Source organism: Monodon monoceros, unplaced genomic scaffold, assembly GCF_005190385.1.
Source record: "Monodon monoceros isolate NGI ecotype Baffin Bay Population unplaced genomic scaffold, NGI_Narwhal_1 Super_Scaffold_17, whole genome shotgun sequence".
Lineage (NCBI taxonomy): Eukaryota > Metazoa > Chordata > Mammalia > Artiodactyla > Monodontidae > Monodon > Monodon monoceros.
The window spans coordinates 28,388,239-28,414,886 of NW_021703773.1; the positions used below are offsets into that span (position 1 = coordinate 28,388,239).

Genomic DNA, 26,648 nt, shown 5'->3' on the forward strand with positions numbered 1-26,648 from the left:
TAACTCAGATTTTTGTTTGTAGTACTGTAGCTCTGGAAGCCTCATCACAGGCATTGATTGAATTTCTGAATTTCAGGGTTATCCTCACGCTTCAAAAATGACCCTGGGCCCTAGCACAGCCTCTGCATACCTGCGGCAAGGCCTTCCTGTAAGTTCTGCTCACCCTTGGGATTTTGAAACACTTTAATTTCTGTCCAGGCCCTTCTCATTAATCGTAGGTAGGGTTGAGATGAACTACTCCCCATGCTTTTCCTCCTTTGAACTCTCCTGTCTCCTTTGAACAATCTCAGTTCTACTGGAACGCATTAAATTTCCCCAAAGCAAAAGAAGGGAGAATACTATGTTTTATGAGCCTCTGTGAGAAAAGTTGTATCTTTTCAGATCCTTCTGCCGTGTGGCCCATTGTTTCATTTTATTTTTTATTTTTATTTTGTGGCTGCGTTGGGTCTTCATTGCTGTGCGTGGGCTTTCTCTAGTTGCGCTGAGCGGGGGCTACTCTTGGTTGCAGTGCGTGGGCTTCTCATTGAGGTGGCTTCTCTTGTTGTGGAGCACGGGCTCTAGGTACGCAGGCTTCAGTAGTTGCAGCATGCAGGCTCAGTAGTTGTGGCACATGGGCTCAGTAGTTGTGGCTCGTGGGCTCTAGAGTGCAGTCTCAGTAGTTGTGGGGCACGGGCTTAGTCGCTCTGTGGCATGTGGGATCTTCCTGGACCAGGGATCGAACCCGTGTCCCCTGCACTGTCAGGCGGATTCTTAACCACTGTGCCACCAGGGGAGTCTGGCCCATTGTTTTAAAGTTGCCTTCTTGTAAAATTTGATTGTTAAGAATAGCCACGTTCTTGAAATTCCTTTAAATTGGTACCCATTGCTTTTACATCACAGTGGAGTGAAAGGAGAGGTAATGCCAACATTTAATAATTAAATCTCAGTGTTTGTATAGAATTGCAAGAATGTTTGTGAAAAGTGACCAATTCTTAAGGTTTAATATACAAGTAGTTTTTAGTGTTGGTAAAAATAATCATACTCTATTGATGCATTTATCCCTTCTTGTAACGTGTATTTTTTCAGTTTTCCTACATTTGGGACAAAATTCCTTTAGTGAAAAACAACTTAGCTGCTACATACAATTGGCATTCTGAAACATCTGTAGTTATTGTTTTAGTCACATCCCAGTTTTCTTATCACATTGACATGTTTTATTAGGATAATAATTTTTTCAGTGTAGTATCTGTTTTATACTGCCAAGTAAATTAAACTGAGCTTTAAACAGCTGTGTGCTTTTTAAAATGGCATATCCAAAAATTGATTGCATTTCTAAAGGAAATATCTGTTAAGAACCATCGCAGTTTAAAATATTTTTATAATGTCAGCATACAAGGGTAATGACCCATATTGTAAAATCTTCTTATATAAACAGTCTAATCCTTAATTTTTGTGTGTGCTTCTTTTTTTTTTTAATTCCTGTGTTGTAGATTCCTAACTGTTGCCAGTTGAAAAAATATTTAGCTTGGAGGTCAAACAATGACCAACCACTCATGTCTAAAAATTCATTGAAGTTTTGATCTGTGGAGTCAACTTTGGGCTGCAATGAGGCCCCAACACCTATCTCTTCATTCATCTGAGTTCCTGTCCACCCTGGACAGCCGGCTCTTTCTGTAATGAGAGCTGATGGGCTGTTTCACTGACTTCTTAAAAGTCGTGTCGAAGCTTGTCGTACATTATCTGTTTTCAAAACATGCTTCCGAATTTTGGTCCACTGTTTATAAAGCAGGACACTGGACATTGTGCAGTTCTCAGGTGGCTGTCAGCAAGCTGGCTTTCGGCCCGTTTTTTCGTGCTGTCCATCGCGCGCCTCCCCAAGGAAGCCAGCTCAAGGATTTCGAAATCGTGGGTTTTTCCCCAACTACTCAGATCTTGGAATTTCTCTTGAGCAGAGGGTCTGAGTCGGGCATCAGTGGGATTTAGACGGGACGGCAGGCCAGTTGACGCCTGTCTCCTGTGACGTTCCTATGGAACTTCGCTTGTTTATTTCTGACTTCAGAGTTGGTGTTTCATAACGTGTGCTCCGTGATCACCAAAACCCCCAAACACCACCAGTCCGAGCCCTCTAGACTCCCTCAGGGTGTGTTGGTGCCTGAACCCTTGTGTTGTGCCTTCTCAGACCAATTCCCGTGTGGCCACCAGGCCCCCCATCGCCCTGCTCTGCGCCGCCGTCGACACGCACGTCTGAGCCCCTCTCCCTGTAAAGCACAGGTGCACGTGCCTACTGCCCTTGCCTGGCACGGCAGGTTGTAGAGATCCCTTTGCTCTGTCTCTACTCTCTGGGGGCTTTAGAGCCAAAGAGTAAACTCCCAGTCAAAATTGCCCGTGCTTTTCTTGGAACATTCAAGATTAGCTGTGTCCAGTGGGTGGGAGGAGGTAGGTAAATACTGAGGCAGTGCTGTGAATCAGATGGTCTTCCTATAGCAGAGGGCAGAGGGTCTGGCTACCTACTGCCCACCTAATCCTTCCTCTTTTGAACTTGGCAACTCATCCTGACTTTGGGATGGAACATAACAGTTGAATGTGTTTAAACTTCAAAAAGATAGATTTAACTTTTAAAACCTTCTGGAAGAAAACAGTATGGTCATGGGTATACATCTGTTGTGGTATTGGCATGGCATTTTATAGGGACACAACATTCACCTGTTCTACAAACAGTTGTTAAAGGCCCATTATCTGCCACGCAGGGTTCACCTGTGCCCTGAGGCTACACAGCAAACACAACAGGCAAAATTCTGTCCTCATGAAGCCTTCCTTATATTGTTGAAATTAAAGTTCGAATGTTGAAACTAGAGCAACTTACCTAAAGGCGGCACAGAGCTCTAAGAAACAAGATGTTTTTCCCCCTTAAGGTAGCCTATGAGTAATTTAGATTCTGGTTAGTACAATGGGGTTCTGACTTTCTGGAGTCATCACCCAGCAAGTCCTTTAACTTTTTTCAGTGACATATAATTTCCTTACCTGTAATTGAGTTCTTCGCTTGAGAGATAGAAATGGTCGTACAGCGAGTAAGCCTCATTCCCTTCCCAGTCTTTCAGGTGTATTTTAAGCACGTAGCGTTTCTGATTAGCCACTTGTGAAACAAACTCATTTCCCAGCCAGTGTTCGCCTGAAGGGTTCCCAAATCCCTGAAATCGAAGTTGTAAAATTCACTTACTTCATTTATTTTTTCTTCATGTATTTGAAATCAATAGTCCATCAGCTTAACACGGAATAACCATTCAATAGTCAACAGAAATCCCTTCCCGTACCGTGAAACTTTGGGGTCTTGCATATAAGAAAGATTTTTAAAAGGTCGGTTTTAGGAAACTAAGCTGTCACCAGAAGGAAATTAGTATTGGGATAATTAGAACGACTTGGGGAACCACCAGTATCATAAACATCTCAGTTTACAGACGTGTGAAACACTATGAAACAGTTTACCAAAAAATGCTGAGCCCGCCATTAAAAATAAGCCTAACTTTCGCATGTCTTTGTTTTGATATATAGTTTACATTACATTGGCAGCAGGACCATTCTTTAACGGGGAGACTGAAACACCAGTTAAAAAGAACCCTTTGGTTAAAAAAAAAGATCAAAAGTCATTGGTTAGTTTTAGATTTGTGGTAAAGTTCCTGCACATTCTCAAAGTTAGTTTTCGCAAAGAAAATTATTTTCAGATGGTTTAAAGAGTATTCATACCACTTTATATTCTTTCCAAGTCCTCTGAAAATCAACACTGCCATCTTCACGTCGCTGAATAATTGTCCACCCACCTCCAGCTGTTTCCATGTCACAGTAAGCCTGCAAACAGGAACGCACAATTACTGCCTGGGAAATGTTCGTGACTTGGGTCTTTGTCTTAAATAACAGAAACGAGATGAACGGAGATACTTATAATAAGACCAGGGCTGATGGGGTTCTCTGGGGTAAATCTTGTGGTCTTCCAAGAGGCAGAGGATTTTAAAGAAATTGAAAACCGTGAATTTAAAATGATGATGAAAAATAAACAGTAATATAACATGATGTGTCGATGAAACTAGGACCTTGTCATCATGTGTTCTAGGCTAAAGACCCACCCCGATAGCTGACCCTGAGATCGCTGTTCCTTAGAGATTCGTTGGGAACGGGACGCGTTGGCAGGTTGGCCCGAAACCTCTCATCTCCAGCCTGTAGAAATCCATCGCCTCGTGTTCACGGCCCTGAAAACCTTTATGGTGGTTGCCAGTCCCGACTGACTCTCCAGAGAGTGGTGTAAAAGGGAGACTCTTGCCTTGTGCGGTTTCCAAGACTCCTGTGATGCCATGGGGCTGTTCGGCTTCCTCCATGTGTGGGATCAAAGTCAGGTTTCCTGGTTCATCCCTCAGGACAAGGGACCGGGGGCTCCCGTGTACCCGCTGTGTGTGTGTGACCTGAGGGGCCTGGGAGCTCCACCCCACAGACCCTGACTTCACGCTTCTCTGCACTTTGCTCACTGCCCCTGTTACTTCTCTTCCCAGCTCTTTTGATTTCTGCTTTTAAACGGGCTTGGTGGGTTTCAGCTTTGTTCACTACACAGGATTCTTTCTTGGGCTAGGAGCATGCATGCTCAATTTCAACTCAGCTGGAGTTTTATTATGAAATTAAAAACCCCTGAAAATGAGATTACACAAATAGTTTTAAATAATGTGATTATAGTAGAACGAAGGAGTGTTCCAAAAAGTTAAGATGAATTTCCTTACAGGTTACAAGGTAGTAAATGTGAAAGTTAAGGTTCAAAAGCAATTAGAAGTATTCTTCCTTTGTTGTCTTCCATGGTCTTTGGGGGGAAGAATGGAGATAATTTTGGCAGAGTAAGTTTACACGTCAACTGTACTGCATTTGTGAGCCGAAATCCTAGAGAATGGGGGCTGAAGGAGAACCCAGAGTGCACTTGGACCCGCCCTTTCATTGTAAGTGCTTGTTGGCCGTCCTGTTTCGAGCAGAACCAAGAGCAGCAGCTGGAACCCAGCACTGCTTCTCCTGTTGCGCGCTCTCCACCGCCATTCCAGACTCTCTCCAGGATGGACGCTCGGCCCGTCATCGCTTCCCCAATGACCCTCATGTTTCGAAACATGTGTTCCATGAAAGAAGATTATATTTATCAAGAATAAGATGATTTCCCCATTTTAAATTAATCAGCCCTATGAAATTGATCTGCTTAATATAACCCGTTATTATCTCTCTGTGTTGACGTTATTATTAATTATCGTTGTTATCATTGCTATGCATCACTCTGTTCCAAGCACCAGGATAGTTACTTTCCGTATGTTATCTGTAATCTCACGGCAACTCTGCTGTGATACTATCATTCTGCATGTTTGAAAGGAGAAAAGATTTGGTAAAGTTAGGTTAATTTGATCAGAGTCATTCAGCTATTAAGTAGCATATAGGATTTGAATAAGGTCTCTTTAATTTCCTAATTCTGTGATGTGTTTTCTCCTCCCCCATGCTTCCGAAAACAGAGAAACCTGACTGTTTTGTTAATAGGTCAGAAGGCCCTCCATGCAGCTCCACGTTGAAATCAGTTCATGAATAATACTGCCTCTCACTCGCCTCTGGTCCACAAGATGGTCCATACTGCTCACTTCTGTCAACGTGTCTAGTAAACTAGCTGAATGAGCTCCATTGATCTGAGCAGTCCTGCACACACACGTTAGCCCCCGTGTGTCCTAAAAGGCGTGCTAGCGGGTGAGAGGACGGCACACTGTTCTCAGGGAGCCTGTCCTCATTCTAACACTCGCTTCTTCAGTGTCAGAATCACCCTGATGCAACTGCTGATATTTAAATCAGAGAACAAGTCCATCTTGTTGTGCAAATCAGTGAAGACCAAGAGCTGGGGTCTGAGCCATACTATCCTCTCACCCCACTAGGGACAATGACGGGATCATGGGAACGTTGTCTTAATATTACTTTGTCCAGCTTCAGAAAAAGAACAGAGCATTTATAAACACCAGAGTATCATGGCTAGTTGGCTCGTGAGGCTTCCAGAGCAAGATAGTGTTCAAGTAGAGTTCTCCACGTAGCCAGAAGGTACAGATGAAAATGATGAAGTAGATTATATCAGGGTCGGAAAAGCATAAGTCCTCAGATAATGCCCATGACCTCACTGCTAAGTTACAGCAAACCCGAGGGCGGTTAATACTTTTGATGATCACACCATGGTGTGGTCCAGGGACCTGATATCTCGCTCTAAAGCTTGATTTCTTTCAGCAAATAGCGCTTGATTTAAATGTTATGCTTCGGCTCTGAGGCCATGGTGACTGAGTGATTAAAGAGCAAAGAGATCGACATTAGGCGTCAGGTATCCTGGGAAATGTAGGGAAGGAAACTCTTATGTCTCTGACTAGCAAAAATGTAACCCTAATGCTTCTGATAAATGCCATCTTGCAATGTCTATCTTGTACAAAAACCTAATGAATTCTTCAAAAATAAGGTTGAAATGATATTTAGGCCTCTTTGGGAAGGATCTGCGCAGAGATCTGTTGAACATTCTTTCCTTGAATTAGATGAAGCAGGCCAAGCTCGGGTGCCCTGGCCCACAGAGAGGTTGTCTCACAGTCCTTGCATGTTGAATGGATGGCAAGCACCGAGCCCTGTCCTGGGTGCTCATCTCCATCATCACCCCGAAACCGCTCTCCAAGACAGGGGACATCGCGTCACGTCGCAGATCAGGAAACAGGAGCCTCACGCAGGTTCAGTGACTTGCTGAGAGGCACACGTTGGCAGAGTCAGAATTTACACCCAAATCTTTTGGACTTCCTCAGATTGAATTATGGAACCTGAAGTCTGGAAGGGAATCCAGAGGTAACTCATCTGGACCATATATTTTAGAGATGAAAACATTGAGGCTTCAAAGATTGTTGTTCCCGGCTGTGTCAATGAGTTGTTTTCACTGCGTACGAGTAAAAGGCATATATAAATCCTAATGTTTCCAGCCGTGGCCTGAGACCACATCACCCCAGAGCTGTATATCTTCTTCTCCCGGCAGTGAGGCCTTTGGGGTTGGTACGGCGAGCTGGGGCAGGGACACGCACTGAGGCAGGAAACATTACACAGTCCCTCTGGGCCTGCATCAGGGAGCAGCCCACTCTACTCTCCATTCTCCTGCTCAGGTCGCTCCTGTCCCCTTACCTCCAGACCCAGAACAGACCGACATCTGGTGACAGACAACAGCGTCCAAAGAGCTGGCATGAGAACCAGATAGCACAGGGGACTGAAGAGCTTAGTATAGAGTCTGCTCATTACTTTTTCATCTGCAACAGAATATTTGGGTTTTTTCTCCCCTTAATACACTGCTTTTAGGATGCTAGGGACATTAACTGATTTTCAAGGTTGATTTAAAGCAGCACGAATGAATTCGAAAGATTTCTTTGGAAAGTCTTATCGTGAACAATAGCACAAGAATATTGTGCTATTATTCAAGATAAATCGAATATTTATCTTTTAAATTCAAAATCAAGTGTATGTTACTGTTTGAAATTCCACATCTTTAAGCCCTTGTTTGTATTTTTAAAGTGTTTTCCTTTATGACCATGTTAAATACTGAGGATAACCCTGAGTTCAAAGAGATGATACTTTCAGGAGCCTTTAAAATCTCCATTTTGATACAGCGTCAAGTGCCTTTTCTGTAAGTGTTTCTGTTCATTCAATGTGTAGCTGCTTTTACAGTTAGACGTAAACATACTTATAGGCATTTAACATATACAGTCATCCCAGAGTTCTATAACACTTCACACTGATTCTCATGTAATGTTGTTTTACCTTATCAAAGCCACATTGAAATACTCCCCGGGGAAGTGACTTCTTTTTTTTTTCTTCTCATCTAAAGCTTAACATCTCCCAAAGCAAGTTTTCCAGAATATCCAAGAAAAACCGAGTTAAGCTGTACACTGGCTTCTCCTGATGGTAAATTCTGATTCTTGGTTCACTTACGAGCTTCCACCTTGAAGTAAACTCCAGGTACTTGGGAAGAAAGTGACCTGCTCTCGTTGATGGTGTGAGTTAAGTCTTCCAGCCCATCAGCTGGGGTATGAATGGCCCACCCAGGGAAGCCTTGAGCCCCCTGCAGCAAGTCCAAAGGGTCGGAACTGTCTCCATAACCATGTCCTTGGCCTTTGGGGCTGTGACAGCATTTGCACTGATGGTACAAAAAGCACTAGTGGGTGAAACTGCCAGTGCCCTAGAATGAGCTAACTAGTGCAGAGCACGCCGGAGTCACTGTGTTCCTCGGCCACACACTTGCTGTTTGGGGGGGAAAAGCCAATTTCACTTCAGGATGTCTCTGACAAAGCAGTAAAAAAAAGTATTAATCTTATTAAACCTCTACTGCTGCGGGCACGTCTTTTTATCTTCTGTTTGATGTAATGGAAGTGAGTATAGATCACTTCTGCACATCAAGGTGCCATGGCTGTCTCCAAGAGAAATGTTGTGTGACTGTTTCAGTTGCAGGTTGAACAAGCCTTTTGTTTTTTGGATGGAATACGATTGCTGCTTGAAGTAACGATTGGAACATAAACTATGGGTATTCGAACTCTGGTATTTTGGAAGACATTTTCTTTAAAGTTAATGATGCTAGTCTGACACTTCAAGGCAAACAGCTGACACTCTGCATGACTAAGCCAAATGCAAGGAGAAAACAAGTAGATTATCTTATATATTAGGTAGACACATATAATAAGATAGATATTTCTACATCCTTCATGTGCATCGTCAGTGTTCTGTGCCCAGTGGCTGGGCTCGGAGCCCTTGGTGAGACCTTTACGTGTGTCAGTGTTTCTTGCTTTGCTCTGAGTGGAGCTGGGATGCATCCGGGGTGTGTGAACTATGTCTGCAGTTGCTCCACTTCTAAAACGACTTGCTTCAAGCCAGGGAGGTGAAAATGGGAGACAATGCCTTACCTTGATCTCCTCCGTGGAGTTAGGGAACGTCAGTGTGTAGATGCCACTGGTGGTCAGTCCTGATTTGAATGCTTCCGCGCAATCTCTGAAGATGATTTGTTCTTCCTTAGCAATGAGGGAGTGCTTGGCTGCTATTTAAAAATAGGAAAGCTTTTAAAAGGAGTTCGTGAAAAGATAAAAGTATGTTATTTCGAGATGTACTCATTTGCTAAGTTTTATTACATTTGAATTCTTACAATAGGTAAAAGGGAGATGCTAGTATTTTAGCCTTTCAAAAGTTACTCCTTCAGCCTGTTTCGTGTTAACTCTCAAAGATTGTTACCAATAATCCATACTTCCTTTTTCTTCTCATCAACTATATGTAATGCAAGTACTTCACACTCAGCCTTAATAAACTATTACTTTAAAAAAAATCTTCCATCTTGAGTAGAATCAGATAAAGTTATTACAGAAGAATAAAAAAGAATGTACCTAAAAATAGTGTTGGCTCTACAGTGGCTGCATCCATAGCCCATTAGCCGCGTCGCATGTAGGCAGTGGTGTGGATTGTTTTCCTTTCTTTCTGTGTATCTGAGGCCAAGTCTTTATACATTTCTTTAGACCATTGGGTGAAGACATTTAGTATTCTTTGGATTTTTAGCAACCGTCTCATGATAGCTTGCGTTAAAGAGGAACCTAACATTTATTTATCTGCGTCTTTGAAATTCTTCCTTTTAAGTCTAAAAAGTCTAGGGCTATGAAATTCTTTCAAATTTTTATTCTGCTCTCAACATTTAGACTTTCCAATCCCTTTTTTGCCACATTGAAAAAGTGTTTGTGTGTATGTATGCTTGCAGGTGTGTATTTGTACGTCATTCTAGAGACGGACAAAAGCCTAGGTGTCTGGACCGGGTGGCGAGGGCAGGCATCACAGGTGGAGGCTCCCGTCTGCACATCAGCCGGAAGCACACGGCACAGACGAAGCCTGTCCTGCTGCTCTTTCACCTGTGCTCGTTTGTTCTGCCAGGATCTGAGCTACGTGATTTCCTCTACTTTGGCTCATCCAAGCTAATACCTCACACTGTCTTGGTCCCACCAGACATCAGATAGTTGTCTTTTCCTTTTCTCTGAATGTGAGAAAAATATATGATTTTTTTTAAATTATAAGAGAGTGAAAGTCTAGTTGGAAGGCACATGCTGCAAGCTGGCCACCTGGTGTGAAACCTGCCCCTTAGCACAAGGTTGTGCTACTGTTTTTGTTTGTTTGCGTCCTTGTTTAAGTAGAGACCTTGCGTAAATGTTTCTGTAATTAAAGTGGGGATAGCTGTATGAGTCAAGGAAAATGTGAGAACATATTTCTTATGGAGGTGAAGAGGGTCTCTACATGAATCATATGTAAAGTGCATCTGTGTCAAAAGAATACAGTTGAAAGGACACTGAAACAGACCGTAGCAAGAACTAGACCCAATGTTTAAGAAAAAAAAAAAAACTTAAAAATACCACACAGGCTGTGTATCATGTCTCTAATTAACGACTGAAGATGCATCCCTTCTTCCCTCTAATATGGAAGAGAAGTTGAAAGGTCAAAAAGGAATAAGGAAGGCAAGATGTAGTTAAGGATGTGGTGAGAGAAGGAAACTGGCATTTCTTGGGTACCAGTCTTATGCCAGTTACTGCAAGTACCGATATTATCTCATTTAATCTTCACAACAACCCTACGGGCCTAGGATTGTTTCTCCCTCTTAAAAAATAAAAAAATGTCCACTATGGTTTAGTAACTTACCCAGCCCCAAACATCTAGTTAGCAATGGAACTAACTAAGAGTAGACTCTCTGAGCCCATGAACAAAAAAGTATGTTTGGGTTGGTTTGCCTCATAATAATTAGTATAAATATATATTCCCCTTCCCCTCTTCCTCCTTTTTAATCGATTCCATATTGAGACCCTATAAAGCATTCATATGAAATATGTAAGAGAAGTGTGCTTTTTCTGAAAGGTGAGAGTCTTTTTTAGAATTTTGAAAGGTTCGTCGACTACTGGCAGATACAACTGAAGAAAAACTAGTATGTAAACTTTACTTACAGTTTGATGTCGATATCATAGTCAGTAAATTATGAACTGTCTCCATCAGGTCGTGTTGCTGCTTTTGGAGAACTGAGTTGTTCACCGTGGCCGTCACCAGTTGTTTCTCTAGCTCTTCAATGATGGAGTTTTGCTTGGATACCAACACCTGGAGCTGATCTTTCTCTTCTTTGATTGACTGAAGTTGAACTATGTGCTTGTCTTCCATGTCTAGAACTTTCTTTTCCAGGAAACTTGTAAAGGGAAATAATTGTTAGTTAGTGAAGGGTTTTCTGGTCACCGTCAAAGCCAAGTGCTTTGTAAACAGCTAATCAGTTTCATAACCCTTATACAGTCGTTCCTGTTTGTTGAACTCCTGCTTCTCCAGGGCACTCTGTTAAGGTGTTAAAGGAGTTATAAAGTAACAAGATGTTGCCCCAGGCCTGAAGAAGCTCTCAAACTTGCTGAGATCAGGGAGAGGACATAGATGTGACATGAGGAGAAAGTACCCCAGTGAAAATGTAAGGTTCGTAACTAGAAGTTACCACATGCAGTGCACTTGAAGACCGTGGTTCCGCTGAAGAGGAATGACAATGGACAAAGGACGATGACAAGGTGCCCTTGGCTTGGGAACACCTGTGCGTCAGTGGGGAGAGCCCCGGGCTGAGAACCTTGCCTCTGCACGTGACCCCCTGGGTTACCTGGGGCAGACCATCCCCTCCTTGGATCTCAGGTGTATATCTATCTAAGGGAAAGTCCACCTACAGAAGTAAATCGCTCTCCATAGTGAAGGCGTTAGATTAGATGATGCTCTCTGAGACCCCTTCTAGTTCAAATAATCCGTGGGTCTATTGTTCCTTTTTGGGGGCAGTAACATTTTCTGAACCCTTAACCCTGGAAACAACATTACTCAGCCAAGGGACAAACTACCCGCTACAGGTCTTACCTATGAGCATTAACAATCAGTATGAATCATTATTATTACCAGAAATACAGTTGCAGCTCTTAAATTTATCCCAGTCATTTACCTATATTGTAAATATACTAAATTTACAATAGTCATTGTAAACCAGTGTGTGACAATAAGTATACTGTCAAAGTACCAAGTCAAGAAATAATCTGTTGCCGTGATGCAGACGTTTGCTTTCGACTTTCGTCAGTTGCACCATATCCGTTTTTTCAACTATTATTTCTTAATATTTTTACTGATATCAGCTAACTTATTTTTTTTAACTTGTGTATCACTTTCATTGATCTAAAAACCAAGATGACTTACCGTAAGCAGAAGGTAACCTAAAAATAAATGCATAATTTTTTTCTTTTCTACCTAAAATCATTTCCAGGACCATCAGCGTACAGGCAATAGGAAGTGCTCCTACAATGCTTCACCTAGATCATTAACATAAAATGTACGGACATTTTAAGATCACTCATCTATACTGCCTTCAAAGTGATCTTGCTGAAATTTGTTATCCAGCCAATCTTTTGTTGTCTTTAATGTTCTATGAAGAGGCATAAAAGAAAGATGTAATGATCACACGGTCCAGAGTGTGAATGAGAGTGTGAATACTGTGGGATGGAGATGAAAAAAAAATAATTTGTTTCTTTCTCCCAAACCTCTACCAGTAGAATCCAGAGGTCAGTCACATCCTGATCTAAAAGATTTAATCTTAAGGTTAAATACGAGCAGGTACTGAAGAGGTGAGCCCAGCATCGGGTCATCCCAGACCAGGCTGGTCATAAGCAGCACCGTGTATCGTTGCGTTTAAGGCTGTAAAGGGTCTCAGAGATCGGATTTTAGAGCAGCGTTTTGCAAAATGCTCATCTGGACCTGTTACTGGCTTGTGCGATCAATTTAGTGGGTTGCAATAAGCTTTTCTTTTTTTTTAATAAAAGGAAATTAAATAAACGGGATAAAACAGATGAGAATAGAGCATAAACTCATAGCAAGAACTTTGTGCGGCGCAGCAAATGCCACGGGTCAGTGTTGACGGGTGATGGGAGGAGGGTGGGGCAGGGTGGAGAAGGCCTGCATTGCCTGACACTTTGCTTTTTAGCATCTTATTTGAATTTCTGATCCGGGATGATCAATTTGATCATCACCATAACAGTTGGACTTAGGTACAGCTTAACTTTATATTAACATAATTCATGGTCTGTTGAGAAATGTGGGGAAATATCCTTGTTGGTGGAAACATCAAGGCTGAATCATGTTTCTCTTATGAGTTTTTATTGCCTCTCTTCAGAAGGGGACAGTATCAATGACAACATTTTTCAGTAACAGTAATCATATAACAATATCACAATTTAACTGAACTGGTACAAGTAACCCCTAAATCAATCACTTATTTTAGAAGGAAAAAAAAAAAAGGATGATAAGATGAAAAGGGCATAGTAATTTTCAACTTCAGCTGGTGAATCAAAAAGTGTTATAGTGGCAATTTTCAGAAAAATGTTGACTCTAATAAGTACTTTGACTTCATTGGAAACTGTTCCATGAAGAAGACAATTGTACATTGGGGGAATTATTGAAGATAATTTAAAATGTGGTTTGTCAAACGTGCAACACATTCACATATTTTTTTTTTTGTTTTTTGCGGTACGCGGGCTTCTCACTGTTGCGGCCTCTCCCGTTGCAGAGCACAGGCTCCGGACGCGCAGGCTCAGCGGCCATGGCTCACGGGCCCAGCCGCTCCGCGGCACGTGGGATCTTCCCGGACAGGGACACGAACCCGTGTCCCCTGCATCGGCAGGCGGACTCTCAACCACTGCGCCACCAGGGAAGCCCACATTCACACATTTTTGTAATGTTGTTCCTGCAGATGAAATCTTAGGCTAGTCAAAATTTAAGGCACCTGAAAACAGCATGCCAAACTCACTGAAAGATGTAGAATCATCAACACAATTTTCTTATTTGTATTTACTAACAGTTGTTGATGAAAAAACCATTATCATTGCCATTTCATTTCATATTTGTGACAAAAGAGAGCGTGATTTCTGCAGCTGCTAAAATGATTATTCTTCGTGCAGGTATAGATTTAGATTTGTTACATATGGTTTTTATAAGTCAGCTGATAAAAGCTACGCCTTTCAGTGTCCGCACTATGGCAGGTTATTCAGAAACAGTTCTTATGCAACTCCAGTCTGAGTTAGATGTCTGCTGTCCAAGTTGTGGTGCTCTGGTGCTGCAAGTCATGTAGGATTTTCGTTTGTTAGGGATGTTTATTCGACAAGGTAGTTTTACGGAGAAAATGTTGGGATGTTCAAATATAATTTCATATAGAAATGGAGTGAAATTATTGGAAAAGCACATTACTGGTCAAATGTCAATTAACCTGGGAAAAATTGTGAAGGATTAAGGAGAAAAAAATGTGAAGGATCATTTAAGCAGGAATTATCAGAAAACACAGCAGATTTCTGTGTGGTTGCAATCACTATTTTGTACATTGTAAAGCTTTAACATACAAAGGAATTTCATCAAATCGTGGATGATCAAAAAACGTAGTGAAAGTTGTCAGTTGTTTTTCACAGCAATTCAAGTTGACTTTGTGTAGGAAAGTTTGCACCTTGTGGTAAATGAAAATATTAAGCAGTGTGTCTTGATTTGGGAATAAGATGCACACTTTTATAGGCAAAGGGCAATACAATTTGACAAAAATTTACAAAGATGGTGCCTGGGTAACGTAACTGACGTGTGTAAGTGATCATTTTAGCATCCTTGCGTACTAAATTAGAAAACTAAGGTGGGGACCGTGTCCAGTACCAGGGCGTCCAGCATTACTGCAGCCCACTCAAAAGAACATTAAATAAGGCCATTTTAACAACATGAAACTAGAGAGACTGTTACGTCTCAATTATTGGTCTCAGATTTTATTTATTACTTTGCAGAAGAGAAAAATTTGAAACATTAAAATATTTGGAATAAAAATCTACTTGCTTTTCAAAACCCTAAATCAATAATGAGTCCAACTTGTTACTCAAAGAACAGAAGAATTGTTTCAGCTTGGTTCTTGATTAACAGGAAAGAATGATTATAAGACAATAAGCTTACAGTCATTTTTGGTTAAGAATAAAGAATTATTTAATTGTGAATTAGAGTGTCTTGTTGCCTGGCCATCCTCCATGTCATGTGTACATATCCCGATTAGAAACAAGGAGGTAAGCACACCTGGAACGTGAATAGAATTATCCTCATATGTCCCCTCCTGGAATAAACCTATGAAAACCATCCCCACTGGTCATCCATAATCTTAGTTTCTGTATTGGTTTTCTTGGGATTTTTAAAATGTTTATTTAGATATTAATATAACCATATTTAGTATTAACTTTTGTTTTTACTTTATCATACGCTTTAAGAGTAAATACTGCATCATGAAATGTGCATTGGTTTACAATAAAGTGTAGTTTTCCTGCTGTAGACCGTTTTGCATTGGGATAAACTAAGTCCTCAGAGGCAAAGAACTTGGCAAAGTTAATATCAGAATGCCCCAGCCGGTGTGACTTTTACTGCACAACCCTGGCAGTAGTTTTCCATAGATTCATGCATAATATGGAGGTAGAATTCGGAGGATTAGTGTAAGAGAATCTTTAAGGGGCCAGAGGATTCAAAAACAAAGTTGAAGTCTGTTTTAGAAGGTGATGCCCTCGCAGCATTTTTCTCCAAACCCTCTCCCTACCTTCCCCTCACAAGGTTTCTGATCCTTGTACTATACATTAAGAAATCCAGCATTTTGGAAGCCACGCTTATAATTAATAGTCATATGAAGTAGGCTTTCATATCTAGAAAGTGTACAGTTCTGGATTATACATTTCTTTGTATTTTTATTACCTGTTCTTATCTTGCAGTTTGTTTATTTCACTGGTCTGATCCAAAATTTGTTTTTCCAATTTGTTTGTAGATAGGGAATGTTCCAGAAGCTGAAGTTCAAGTCTCGTTGTCTGATTTAATACCTAAATGTAACAAAATAAAATTCCTATTTATTATTTTTAATTAGACATAAAGTTACCTAAATTATAGGAAAACATAACTAAAATGTTACTTACTTACCCAAGCATCTTAATTTGGCATAATTTTCATTTTCAGAAAAGGCTTGTTGTGCTGGATTGCATCAGAGTGTGTTAAACATTTTTTTCATCATGTGTTTCGGAAAGGGTTTAATAGTTCTGAACGATGGTGTTTGTGTCAAATAATGTTCATTTTCTTGTTCTGCCATGTTTTACCATTTCACACAGTGAGATAATTGAGAGTATAAAATGGTCATATTTAATGTATCGGAAGTTGTTGATAAATGAAGAGAGGCTTTTCCTCTGCTCAAGACAAAATGCTGTTCTCACATCTGCCAGTAGACAAAGTGTTCAGAAGTCACATACTTCCACTCTATAAGAACGTAGCTCATTTTTAGCCCAGCATTTCCTTGTTTGTATTCACTTGTTTAGTCTTTCTTTCTTCTTCCGCCCCCCCTTTTCCACTGCTCTTTTTCCTATTTTAAAAATCATGTAAACCCATCAGGAAACAAGAACATCAATATGAAGTAGGAGCTCAGTTTTGCTTTGTGGGCCTTTCTGACATAGACCACGTGCGGTATCTCTTGTTCCCATTGTGTTCAAACAACTTAAAGAATGAATTCTTTCGCGTTTGGCTGCGTTTTAGCAGGAAGAGTCCATGACTCACATCCTCTGTGTCATGGTTACTCAGGATGTGACATCATGTGTAAGTGTCAGGCAGAATTGTTGCCCAGAATGAGGGTCCTTGAAAGAAGCATTGTTTGCTCGGGGTCTGTGTCATTCGTGGAAGCGGCAGCCCAGCCCCACCGTGCAGGTTTAGGGACGGTCTGGTCCTTAGTCAAAGCTGGATGCCTTCATACCATGAACACTTCTGCGCATGAAAGAAGGCATTGGCCAACCTCAGGGTGTGATTTAATGTTAACACCCGGAATATAGATTTGCCCTACATCTCCTTTGGGCCCAGACATTCTGTGTTCGTTATTGATAGAAGGACCTGGAAACTCGGTCTTTTATTTAGCTCCTAAGAGCTATAAAATGAGTTCAGTGGGGGAGGGGTGGGAGGATGGCGTGTGGGTCCTGACCCACCCAGGACCAGTTGCGATGTTTTCCATCACTTTTCCGAAGGCCTCCAGCTGCAGGTGGCTCTAAGTTACCCAGGTCACATGGTTGTCTGTTCTCTCTGAGTTCTCAGGCCTCCAACCACCCCTCACAGTCTGGTTTAATAGTCTGACACCCTGACAAGCTGGAAGAATCTTCATATCAGAAATTTTCATGTTTGGATTTAACCCGTTTCACATAGTAACTACGCAGCAGATGCCTTAAGTAAGTTGGTACGTAATTCGGTCCCTTGATGTCCTTGCTTGGGCTCCGCCGTCTTAATGTGTTCAGTTGGACATTATAGGCTGTTTTCTTTCCAGCCATCTTCCTATTTTCCTGTAATCCTGGATCAGGTGATATCTAGTTTCACAATAGATTTTTTATATCATGTGACCCAACAAAACCTCATTAAATGCTAGTAAGCCTAACTTAACACAGGATAGCAAAGATTTACATCATTGCTCTGTATCTTATACTTTTTTATTTCTCTTATCTGAACCACAGGCAATGTTATACTTCCAGGACAGCTTTTTGAAGGGCTTAATTGCTCATCAGTTTTACTACCCAAAGGTGGGATATGACCTAAGCATTACTAATTTATCCTAACTATTGACAATGGGTATATTGATACATTTACTTTTAGATTTTTGTGTCTTCTCCTTTTTGGATTTTATGACCTCTGGGGATTACAATTTTCAGTACCTTGTGACCTGCTGTGTAAGATATTTATATTTGTCCTAAACTGCTCTGATGTTATGGAAAGATTGGTAAGCAAATAACTTCTTATTCTATATTCAGATAAAAATCTGTTATTCTCCTACCACCCCCCCCCCTGCTGTTCTCTCTACCTTATCCAGTAGTTCTCCGAGAGACAATGAAAGAATGCTGGTGCGCTTCTCAGCGTGGGCTTATTACAGTTGGAAGGCTTATCGTTTCCCTTATTTCTTGTCCCCTCCTGACTGATGTTTGGCATTTCTTGGTCTTTTAGCTTTAGTAGCACATAAGAATAATATGTCATGGGGATCGTTTACAATTAAATCTACGTTGTTTTTTTTTTTTGAGCATTATTTATAACTCAGGGTAGGAAGATACTAACTTCATAAGACTCTAAAGAGCTAGGGTTAGGACCCAGAAGGCCATTTCACCGACGACAAGGCTTGAACTTGAAGCATCTCCGTAAATCCCCCCAGCAGCACTTTTTCCCCACCTGGACCCTTCTCATTGGGTCACATATTGTTTGTCATTCAGCATGGCTCCAGATGAATTTTGTTTTAATGTTTTGCTGTTATTCTTCTAATATTTTCGTATTTCATATTCTTCTTTCCTACTACTATTAATTGATAGCTCATGGAATCTTAAAGCTAAAAGGGAACTTGGCAGTCAGTCACCTGGTCAGTCCCCCCACTTCACAGTCACAACCTCGGAGGCCAGGGAAAGCTAGTGCCTTGTTGAGATTCGTGCGTCCAGTTAATCATGGAGCTCAAGGCTCTGGGCTGATGGCTAAACACTCTCTGTGCCTCAACCACTTCTTCTTACTCTTCTCTTTGCTTCTCTCTCTATAAATTCACACCACAAATTGTTTTGGCAGTTCTGTGAGACTTAGCGTCCATCTTAACTCAAGAGTTAGGGTTAAGCACAAAGCTTCTAGCACTCTGCCTCAGTGCTTTTCGTGTCTCAGATGCACAAAAAAGCGAAGGGCTCAGAAATGGAAAGTTTATCTCAAGTCCAGAAAATACCAATGAGGCAGAGGAACATCTCTCTTGTAGTCACGTATGAATAACATGAAAATGGTTTGTACGTCCTCAGTAGAATAAAGGTAACGTAACTTCAGTAGTAAAATGAAAATATACTTCCTGATTTTAAATTTCTATCTAGACGCAAATTCTTAATTTCTCATCAATTCATCCTTTTTTCCGCTATCCTCGCGCTTCCTCTGCTTTTCCCTTGTTTCATTAGGTAACGATTTTGTGCTAGTATTTGTCTGGCTGGGCCATTCTCTGTTTCCTATTTCGCTACTTACTTGGGCTTCAACATCAGTTAACTTCCGGGTCTGCTCTGCGGTTTGATTTAGCAGGTTGGTTCCTATTTCTATCATCACAGCGGTCTGGTTCTGCACTGCGTTCTGTTGTATCTCCACCATTTCTTTCTTCATGTTGTCCTGGATGTAATTCTCAAGCTAGAAAAGAACAAGTGTCAGGGAGACGGTCATGAGTCGAATGATCAGAAACCTTATTCCTAATTAGTTTCCCTTGTCTTTTAAAGCACCTCTTGGAAGGCTTGTGCCTTGTTCTGACTTTGCCATCTTGCTGGGGTTTTCTTATCACTAGCAGTAAAAGACAGTGTGATTTTATGTTGATTCAAAATCTGGCAGCCCAGTAACAGCATGTGTGGGAGACAGACGGTTTAGACAGCCCTAGAAGTGCACACAGGCAAGGGAGGTGGTAAAACCACAGCTCAGAGGTGGGCAGATGGCCGTGCCGTGCAGCAGGAAGGGCCACCAGGATTTCGCTGTGTTGCATCCACGTTACGCAGGAAGTGAAAATCTGGTACAAAGAAGCATCACTATTTCTACCAGTTTCTAGACTTGCGGTTTCTCAAAATACGGGCTTCAGAAGACTCTCTAAGATAGAGTATGATGAGGAGGGATGCACCTTTGGATTTTCCCTGTAACTCCCCCTACCTTCCCTCTTACTGAGATCATCACACATTAGACCTGTGAAGTTCTCCTAACGTGTGCATTTTTCACGGTTTCGTCATTTTCTGTATCAGGCAGACTTAATCCTAGTCTAGTCTATTCATTATCTCACGTGACCGTCAGGATTGGTTCTTCTCCCATGGACCGAGGGCATGCCTGCTCATTTTAACACTTGCTTACGTGTAAGAGCGTCAACAAGCTAATTCATTGCCGTGGGTATAGGTGCCTATGTCTTTGGCAGTAAAAATATACAGTTAAGTACAAATGCAGGGACTTCCCTGGTGGCGCAGTGGTTAAGAAGCCACCTGCCAATGCAGGGGACACGGGTTCGATCCCTGGTCCGGGAAGATCCCACATGCCGCGGAGCAGCTAAGCCCGTGTGCCACAACTACTGAGCCCGCAAGCCACAACTACTGAAGCCCGCACGCCTAGAGCCCGTGCTCCGCAACAAGAGAAGCCACCGCAATGAGAAGCCCGCGCACCGCAACGAAGAGTAGCCCCCGCTCGCCGCAGCTAGAGAAAGCCCACGTGCTGCGATGAAGACCCAGTGCAGCCAAAAATAAATAAATTAATTTAAAAAAGAATACAAATGCAGGCCAGCCAGGTGTGTGGGAAGGAACATGTGGGCTTCAGGCTGTGCACACCTGCTCCCCTGTTTTCCTTGGACTCTAGGTAAGTTGCTTGACTTTGGGGAGGGCCACAGTGTCCTCGTATATATAATAGGGTTTCGGTTTGGTCAGAGGAGTGTTTTAAGGATTAATTAAGCCCTGCTTTTAGAGGCATTGTGCATGTATGACTCTAGGTACTTAAAATTTCATTTCCTTTCTTTGTTCTTCTTAATGATCCAATCATGGGAGCCACAATTCCAGTCATTGGTCTAAACTATAAGGTCATGAGGACAGAAACCTTATTTTTATTTTCATTTCTTTTTCATATAGTTATAACTCAAAAAAACTTTTTTATTAAATTGGATAATTGAAAGTTGATCATCAAACTGCTTATTTAAAAACAAAATCTGCTTATAGTGCCTTTCTTTACAGCTCATCATTCTCTGCAGAGAAACCATTCATAGAGCTAGTCATCAAACCTTATTTCTCCTGAAGTGTTAACCCCTGGGTAGTTCTATGCTTCTGCCTATAAGAGTGAGAAAATGGAACGGACAGGGTCGAGTTTCCCCCGACAATCAAGGGCTTCTTTGTTGGTGCAGCTTACACACTGTGTCCGGAGTGGTGGTGCAGGGTCGGGGTTAGTGTGAGAGCTGTAGGGTTACTGTTTCCATGCTGGTTTGCATCGCCTCCATCCCATGCACTGCCCATCTCCCTCCGTGCTGGTAATCTTGATGGTTCACAGTCACCCCCTGGTTCTCCCTTGGTTTGAGCAGATCAAATATAGCATGAAACCTGACAATTACTAGAATCCTGATCATTTGTAAAATCTTGTAGTTGAAGCCTTTACTTCTCAATATGAGAAGTGGTCAAAATAGAAAAGACCGCCGTAGGAAAAAAAATCAGGTACTACTCCTTGGCAGTCCAACAAACATGTATAATATAGACTTCATATAATCTGAAGTGTGATAACCCTTGTTACCCTTTTATTAACTAGCTAGTACTAACTAGCTCAGGCCTTTTGGCGGTTGTGGTCTTTCTTTCTTAATTCATTCTTTCCTTTTTCCTTTCCCCCGCCTTTTAAATTTGTAACTTTTTACAATTTAAATACATGATATAAAACAGCTCATGGATAGAAGTTCGTAATTTCTCCTTCCCTCCCCCCCTCCCTCCCTCCCTCCCTGTCTGCTCCCTGTTTCCCTCTCTCTTTCTCTGTCTCACTACCATGGGAATAATGGAATTTTTGAGGTTAAAGTTAAAGCTATGTAAGTCATCCAGAAGAGTTGTCTTAGTTACTCTTAACACCCAGCAAAGATAATATTTAGAAAGACTTATTCTGGGAAGTTTTGAACTATTAAAGATATACTTAAGCTGGGGTTTGGTTTAAGTACATACTCTGAAGTAATAAGTTACAAACTAGTAGTCTTAATCTTCTTGTTGATTTGAGTACTTAAGGGCTAAATAAAAACGGTTCTATCTTGTTTCGCTCTAAATTGCATAACTAGAAGGGGAAAATGAATCCTTCATCATCCTCAACCCCGACTGTAGAACTAATGAGTCAAATGTGGTTACAATCAACAAGACACATGAGAGGATTGTTTATAATTTGACATTCTAAAGTCAAGTTCCAATTTAAAATTAGACTCAAGAACTTTAAGACATAAAGACCTAATTTTTTAAAATAAAATTTCTTAACTTTATGGCCATATCTTTCTCTAAGCTTGAAAACAATAGAATATAAATGCTTTTTAAGTCACTATTTTTTCAGCTTTTTAGGATGACAAAGTCTGTGTACGAGTTATGTGTGTGTGAAAGTATATGTGTATGGTATGTTGCAGAGAGGAGGTTAATCTTACACTGAAGCAAGTTACAGATCTGTGTATACACATGATGTGTGTATATAGATATTATATATAGTATATACATATATAGTTTCTTTATATAATATATACAACTAAAAAAAGTAAAATCCTATATGATACTGACCCAATTGCTAACTAACTGAAGTCTTTGAGAGAAAAGTAAGACACAAACAGGAATATCAAGTATTAGATACTTTGCGTTGATTCTCAACAAGATCTGTGCTTTCACACAAGGGTAACCCTTGTTACCCTTTTATTAACTAGCTACGCAGCGAAATTAAATTAAGGTTTTTGTTGTTGTTGTTGTTGCGGTACGCGGCCCTCTCACCGCAGTGGCCTCTCCCGTTGCGGAGCACAGGCTCCGGGCGCGCAGGCTCAGTGGCCATGGCTCACGGGCCCAGCCGCTCCGCGGCATGTGGGATCTTCCCGGACCGGGGCACGAACCCGCGTCCCTTGCATCGGCAGGCAGACCCTCAACCACTGTGCCACCAGGGAAGCCCTAAATTAAGGTTTTGAGAGAGATGGGTGATATGACAGTTGAGTACTCTAAGAATTAAGAATGTACTTAATCCCAGAAACGGTAGCAGCAGTAACAACCACAATAACTCTAGTTGATGTTTGTTGGCTGCTTCCATGTCTCAGTTACTGTATTCATCTCTTTCCATGGACCACAGGTGCCCAGTCTCACATGGGCACTTCTGGGCTGGGGTGCCTGGAGCAGACTGGTAGTTCAACCCAGAGGGCACACCGCACTTCCTGCCTTTTAACAGCCAAAAGTGGTACATCCCAAAATTGATGTGAGCGTGCCTTCCAATGTCCAAGCTTCTCAGTGCCTTAAAGAAAAAGATAGACCACCTACCACACAGTTAAGGAATGCGGGGGGGGTCATTTTTACTAATAGAAAAGCCTAGATTTGAAGACTACCAGTGACGATTTTTATCTCCTGGGACATGACAAATGGGTAGTTTTCACCCCAAAGACTAGTAGTAATTTTTAGAGAGAAAGACTCTGAACATTCATTACGTAGTGTGAAAATTTCCCATTTAATGCAGGCTTTCCCTAAATTACGGCATGTGCCTGAGCATAAGACCAAATATAGAAATGAAGCCAGTTTGGCTGATACACACGGATACATGTGCTTTGAAATTCCCCCAACTCTTGAAGTTGACAAATTAGTTCTTTTCTAGTTTGTTGCCTAAAAACGTCTTTCTGTTTAGTATCTCCTGTATTTAATTGTCTGCAACTGAAACCCAGCAGTATAGAAATCGACCCAATGAAAGTTCAGCCTAGTATAAGGAGGTCTTAGTACAAGAAAGAATACGAAGCAAATGAGGCCTTTCCTCTCGCTGGCAGCGCCCTGCTCCCACTCTCCTCCTGCAAACGTTTCCCGTCCTTGCTGTTTGCGCTTAGCCACTCTTATCAAAACAGTTCCAAGACACTTGAGCCTCCCCAGGGAGGGATATGGTTCTGTCTCGTTTCACATGGGTGGCTTCGCACACTCATATTTTGAAGGAATGTTTGACGTTGCCCTCATGTCTGAAGATTTAGGCAGCGATTCTCACTTGTGGGTCCAAGTGCCTCGGAAAGGTTCCCGTTACAAGTTAGAAAGAATTGTGTGGACGTTCATTTTGTCCTCGTCTTAATTAATGGTCCAAGCACGCTTCCATGTGTGGGTCCTTGAGCTGTTTCTGTTTCCTTCGGGTTCAGATGGATTATCCAAACTTAAATGAACCTCGTAAGCCTATTGCTATGCTTATAGTTGCATAGATTCTCGCTTGATGTTATTTTTTTATTCGCTAAAAAGAATTACACCCTAAACACCATCTTTTAAAAGTTGGCAACGCATTGAAATTCAAGCAGCCAGAAGAAGATATTTTAACACAACATAGACATATATATTTGTTTCAATGTAAGATATGTCCTGAGGTTTTTCATTACTCCCCAAACATTTGGAAAAATAATTTGACAGGAAAAATAAGTCCATTTACGAAGCAACTGTGGCAGATTGATTACACGCTAAAATGTTTCCCTGGCCATCTTCCTTTTCACCAAGATTATCATCATCACTTTTTGTACCAAAAGGAAAGTAATCTCAGAATTGGCTGGGGAAAGGAAAACATAGATGGTATACAAAAATCATCCCTAACTTCGAGATTTTGGTGTTGGTCCCTTACCAACTATATAGGTCCTGGTTGAGAGATCACTTCTACTTCAACAAAGCTCCGTGTCCTGATGCCTTTTAGTTCATTAGGTTTTGTCCATCTGAATAACCTAATTTCCCTAGGAAGTTAACAAACAACTTGAGGTTTCACTGGAAACATTTTATTCTATAGCATTTCAATTTGGAAACAAGATACTATAACTGTTGTCTCTTCCACTCACACCCCCCAAAAACAGCTGTTTTTTCCTACCTCACTAATCCCTCTGACTTGATCCCTTCTTCCCACCAAGGTCTGCCCTCCTTTGTCTTCTGGGTTGTGACGCAGCCCCTAACTCTGCCTCCATCCCACCTGAGGGTCAGGGCATCGGTGCAGCTTGATCCCCCTGCAGCTCACATACTGCACTGCACCTGCTCCTGTGAGGCAAAGTGCAGCACACACCCTTCTTGGCCTGTGCCCTGCAATCTCCTTGCCTCACGTCCTGTGCTCACCTGCCTCCTGGATGTGCCAGACCACGTAGGCTGCTTCATCCCTCCGGCCTTTGTCTGCATCTCCTTTGCCAGGAGGCCTTGCCCTTTCTGCAGTCAGGTGCTACACCATTGCCCGCTCTCTTCAAAGAGCCCCACGTCCTTGTGTGTTGCGATTTGATATCAAAAACATTTCTTTTTTGTCTCATTGATTTTTTAAACCTCCTAATACTACAGGCTTACGTTCTTCTTTGCTTGGGATACAGCAATCCTGAAGCCACTCTCCAGCCATCCGCACTAGTAACAACGAGCAAAGCATTTGCTCCGATAATTAGTTTGGAAACGTGAGTGCAAGATCGTTAAATCAAGGGATATTCTGTTTGGAAGGCTTATGACCTAATGTTCTTGGTTCCCTGTCATGAGGAAACAAAACATCTTTGGAGGTCTTCAGACAGAAAAGTGGCAAAACTGGGCTTTCTTCTCCCTCCATATAAGGTTTTGTTTTGTTCTGTTTATTAATCTGGACATTTGACTGCCCAAGCCGTTGTGTCCTCAGCAGTGTTTAAGGAGAGATGCAGATGTTAAAGGGGGAAAGGCTGGGAGATGCACGTCTCAGGCAAACCTTTGTCATCTCAAACCTTGCAGGGGACTAGGGGCAAATGCATTGCTCCACATTTTGGAGATGATGCGCAAATACCCCATGAGCTGGGGACTCTTCCCATGTCCTCTTTGTATTGATGCCATACTTGAGTTCATGTCTCCCAGAAGAGCCCATATCAAAGCCACTTGCCTTCCATTCTGGCACTTTCTGTCCTCTCCAGGGTCCGGCAGACAGGATATCAAGGGAAGCAAGGCCCTGACAGCACAGGTTTTCTGGGTGGTTAACAAGCACACCTGCTTCTGTCCTCCATAACTACTACATGGACCCCACCCCACAGAGGATCATTCAAGCACCTCCTATAACTAATTTGTTCTGACCTAGTTTTCACTTTTTTCTATTTATCATTTGTGAACGACATTCTGTTATCTGATCCTGTGTCTAGATAACCCCGTTCCTATTTCCGCTAGTACAGAGAGACTAAAAGTGTGCCCTGGGCTGACTGTAAACTTGGAAGACGTTGTAGGCGCAGCACCGTAGTCACTGGTTGCCGCTGTACTGAAGTTCACAGCTTGTCCCCCGGGACAGATAAAGTTGTAAATAATCTGAGCTCACCAGTGTATCTGTGCTCCATCAAGTCATATGTCTTTGCTTTTATTTGTGGGTGTAACTATATATTCCTTTTCATTATTTAATTGGTTTTTTTTTTTTTATCCCATACACTATCTCTTTGCCTCTTTGTATGTTGCCCTTACCATCACTCCAAAATCTAAGGAGAAAATGTATTTTTCCCCTCAGAATGTTCCCGTCATTTCCTACTGATAAAAAGGCTACTTTTCCTCAGTAGCATCCCTTTTAAATGTATGCAGGCATAATGAGGCTGGTATAGCAACATAAATTTGTTTGGGCATTTCATACAGGAAGAGGGGTCATGTTTTACACAAGATACAGCTCTTAAGAGGGCTCTTAACGTACATACATATTTACCCAAGTATGTGCTAGAGTTCTGGTTCACAGCGCTCACAGATACTTGTAAGTCAAGGAGCAAATAAAATGCAGTGGATGCTGTTAGGGCATATACACCCTTATATGCAGCCAGGCTAGTGATAGCAATTGACACCTGTAAAATGCCTGTCTGTATCTGCACCTATATCTCATCTATCTTCCCATGTGTACCTATATGT

The 26,648-nt window shown here is 41.7% G+C and overlaps 2 protein-coding genes across 4 annotated transcripts in view; one reads left to right on the plus strand and one right to left on the minus strand.

The window, feature by feature from the left end:
* MCPH1 (microcephalin 1) overlaps nt 1-26,648 on the plus strand; it is a 230,244-nt gene that overhangs the window by 107,670 nt on the left and 95,926 nt on the right. The window lies entirely within an intron of this gene.
* The window catches only part of ANGPT2 (angiopoietin 2), a 54,014-nt gene that overhangs the window by 5,792 nt on the left and 21,574 nt on the right, over nt 1-26,648 (minus strand). For 2 of the 3 annotated variants that reach the window (XM_029226318.1, XM_029226315.1), the window contains exons 2-7: nt 19,099-19,254; nt 15,805-15,926; nt 10,998-11,230; nt 8,937-9,067; nt 3,721-3,822; nt 3,001-3,167 (exon numbers count right to left, since the gene is read on the minus strand). In XM_029226318.1, coding sequence (XP_029082151.1) covers nt 3,001-3,167; nt 3,721-3,822; nt 8,937-9,067; nt 10,998-11,230; nt 15,805-15,926; nt 19,099-19,254 — 911 coding nt within the window. The remainder of the gene's footprint in view (nt 1-3,000; nt 3,168-3,720; nt 3,823-8,936; nt 9,068-10,997; nt 11,231-15,804; nt 15,927-19,098; nt 19,255-26,648) is intronic. The other variant, XM_029226317.1, reaches the window with a different exon arrangement.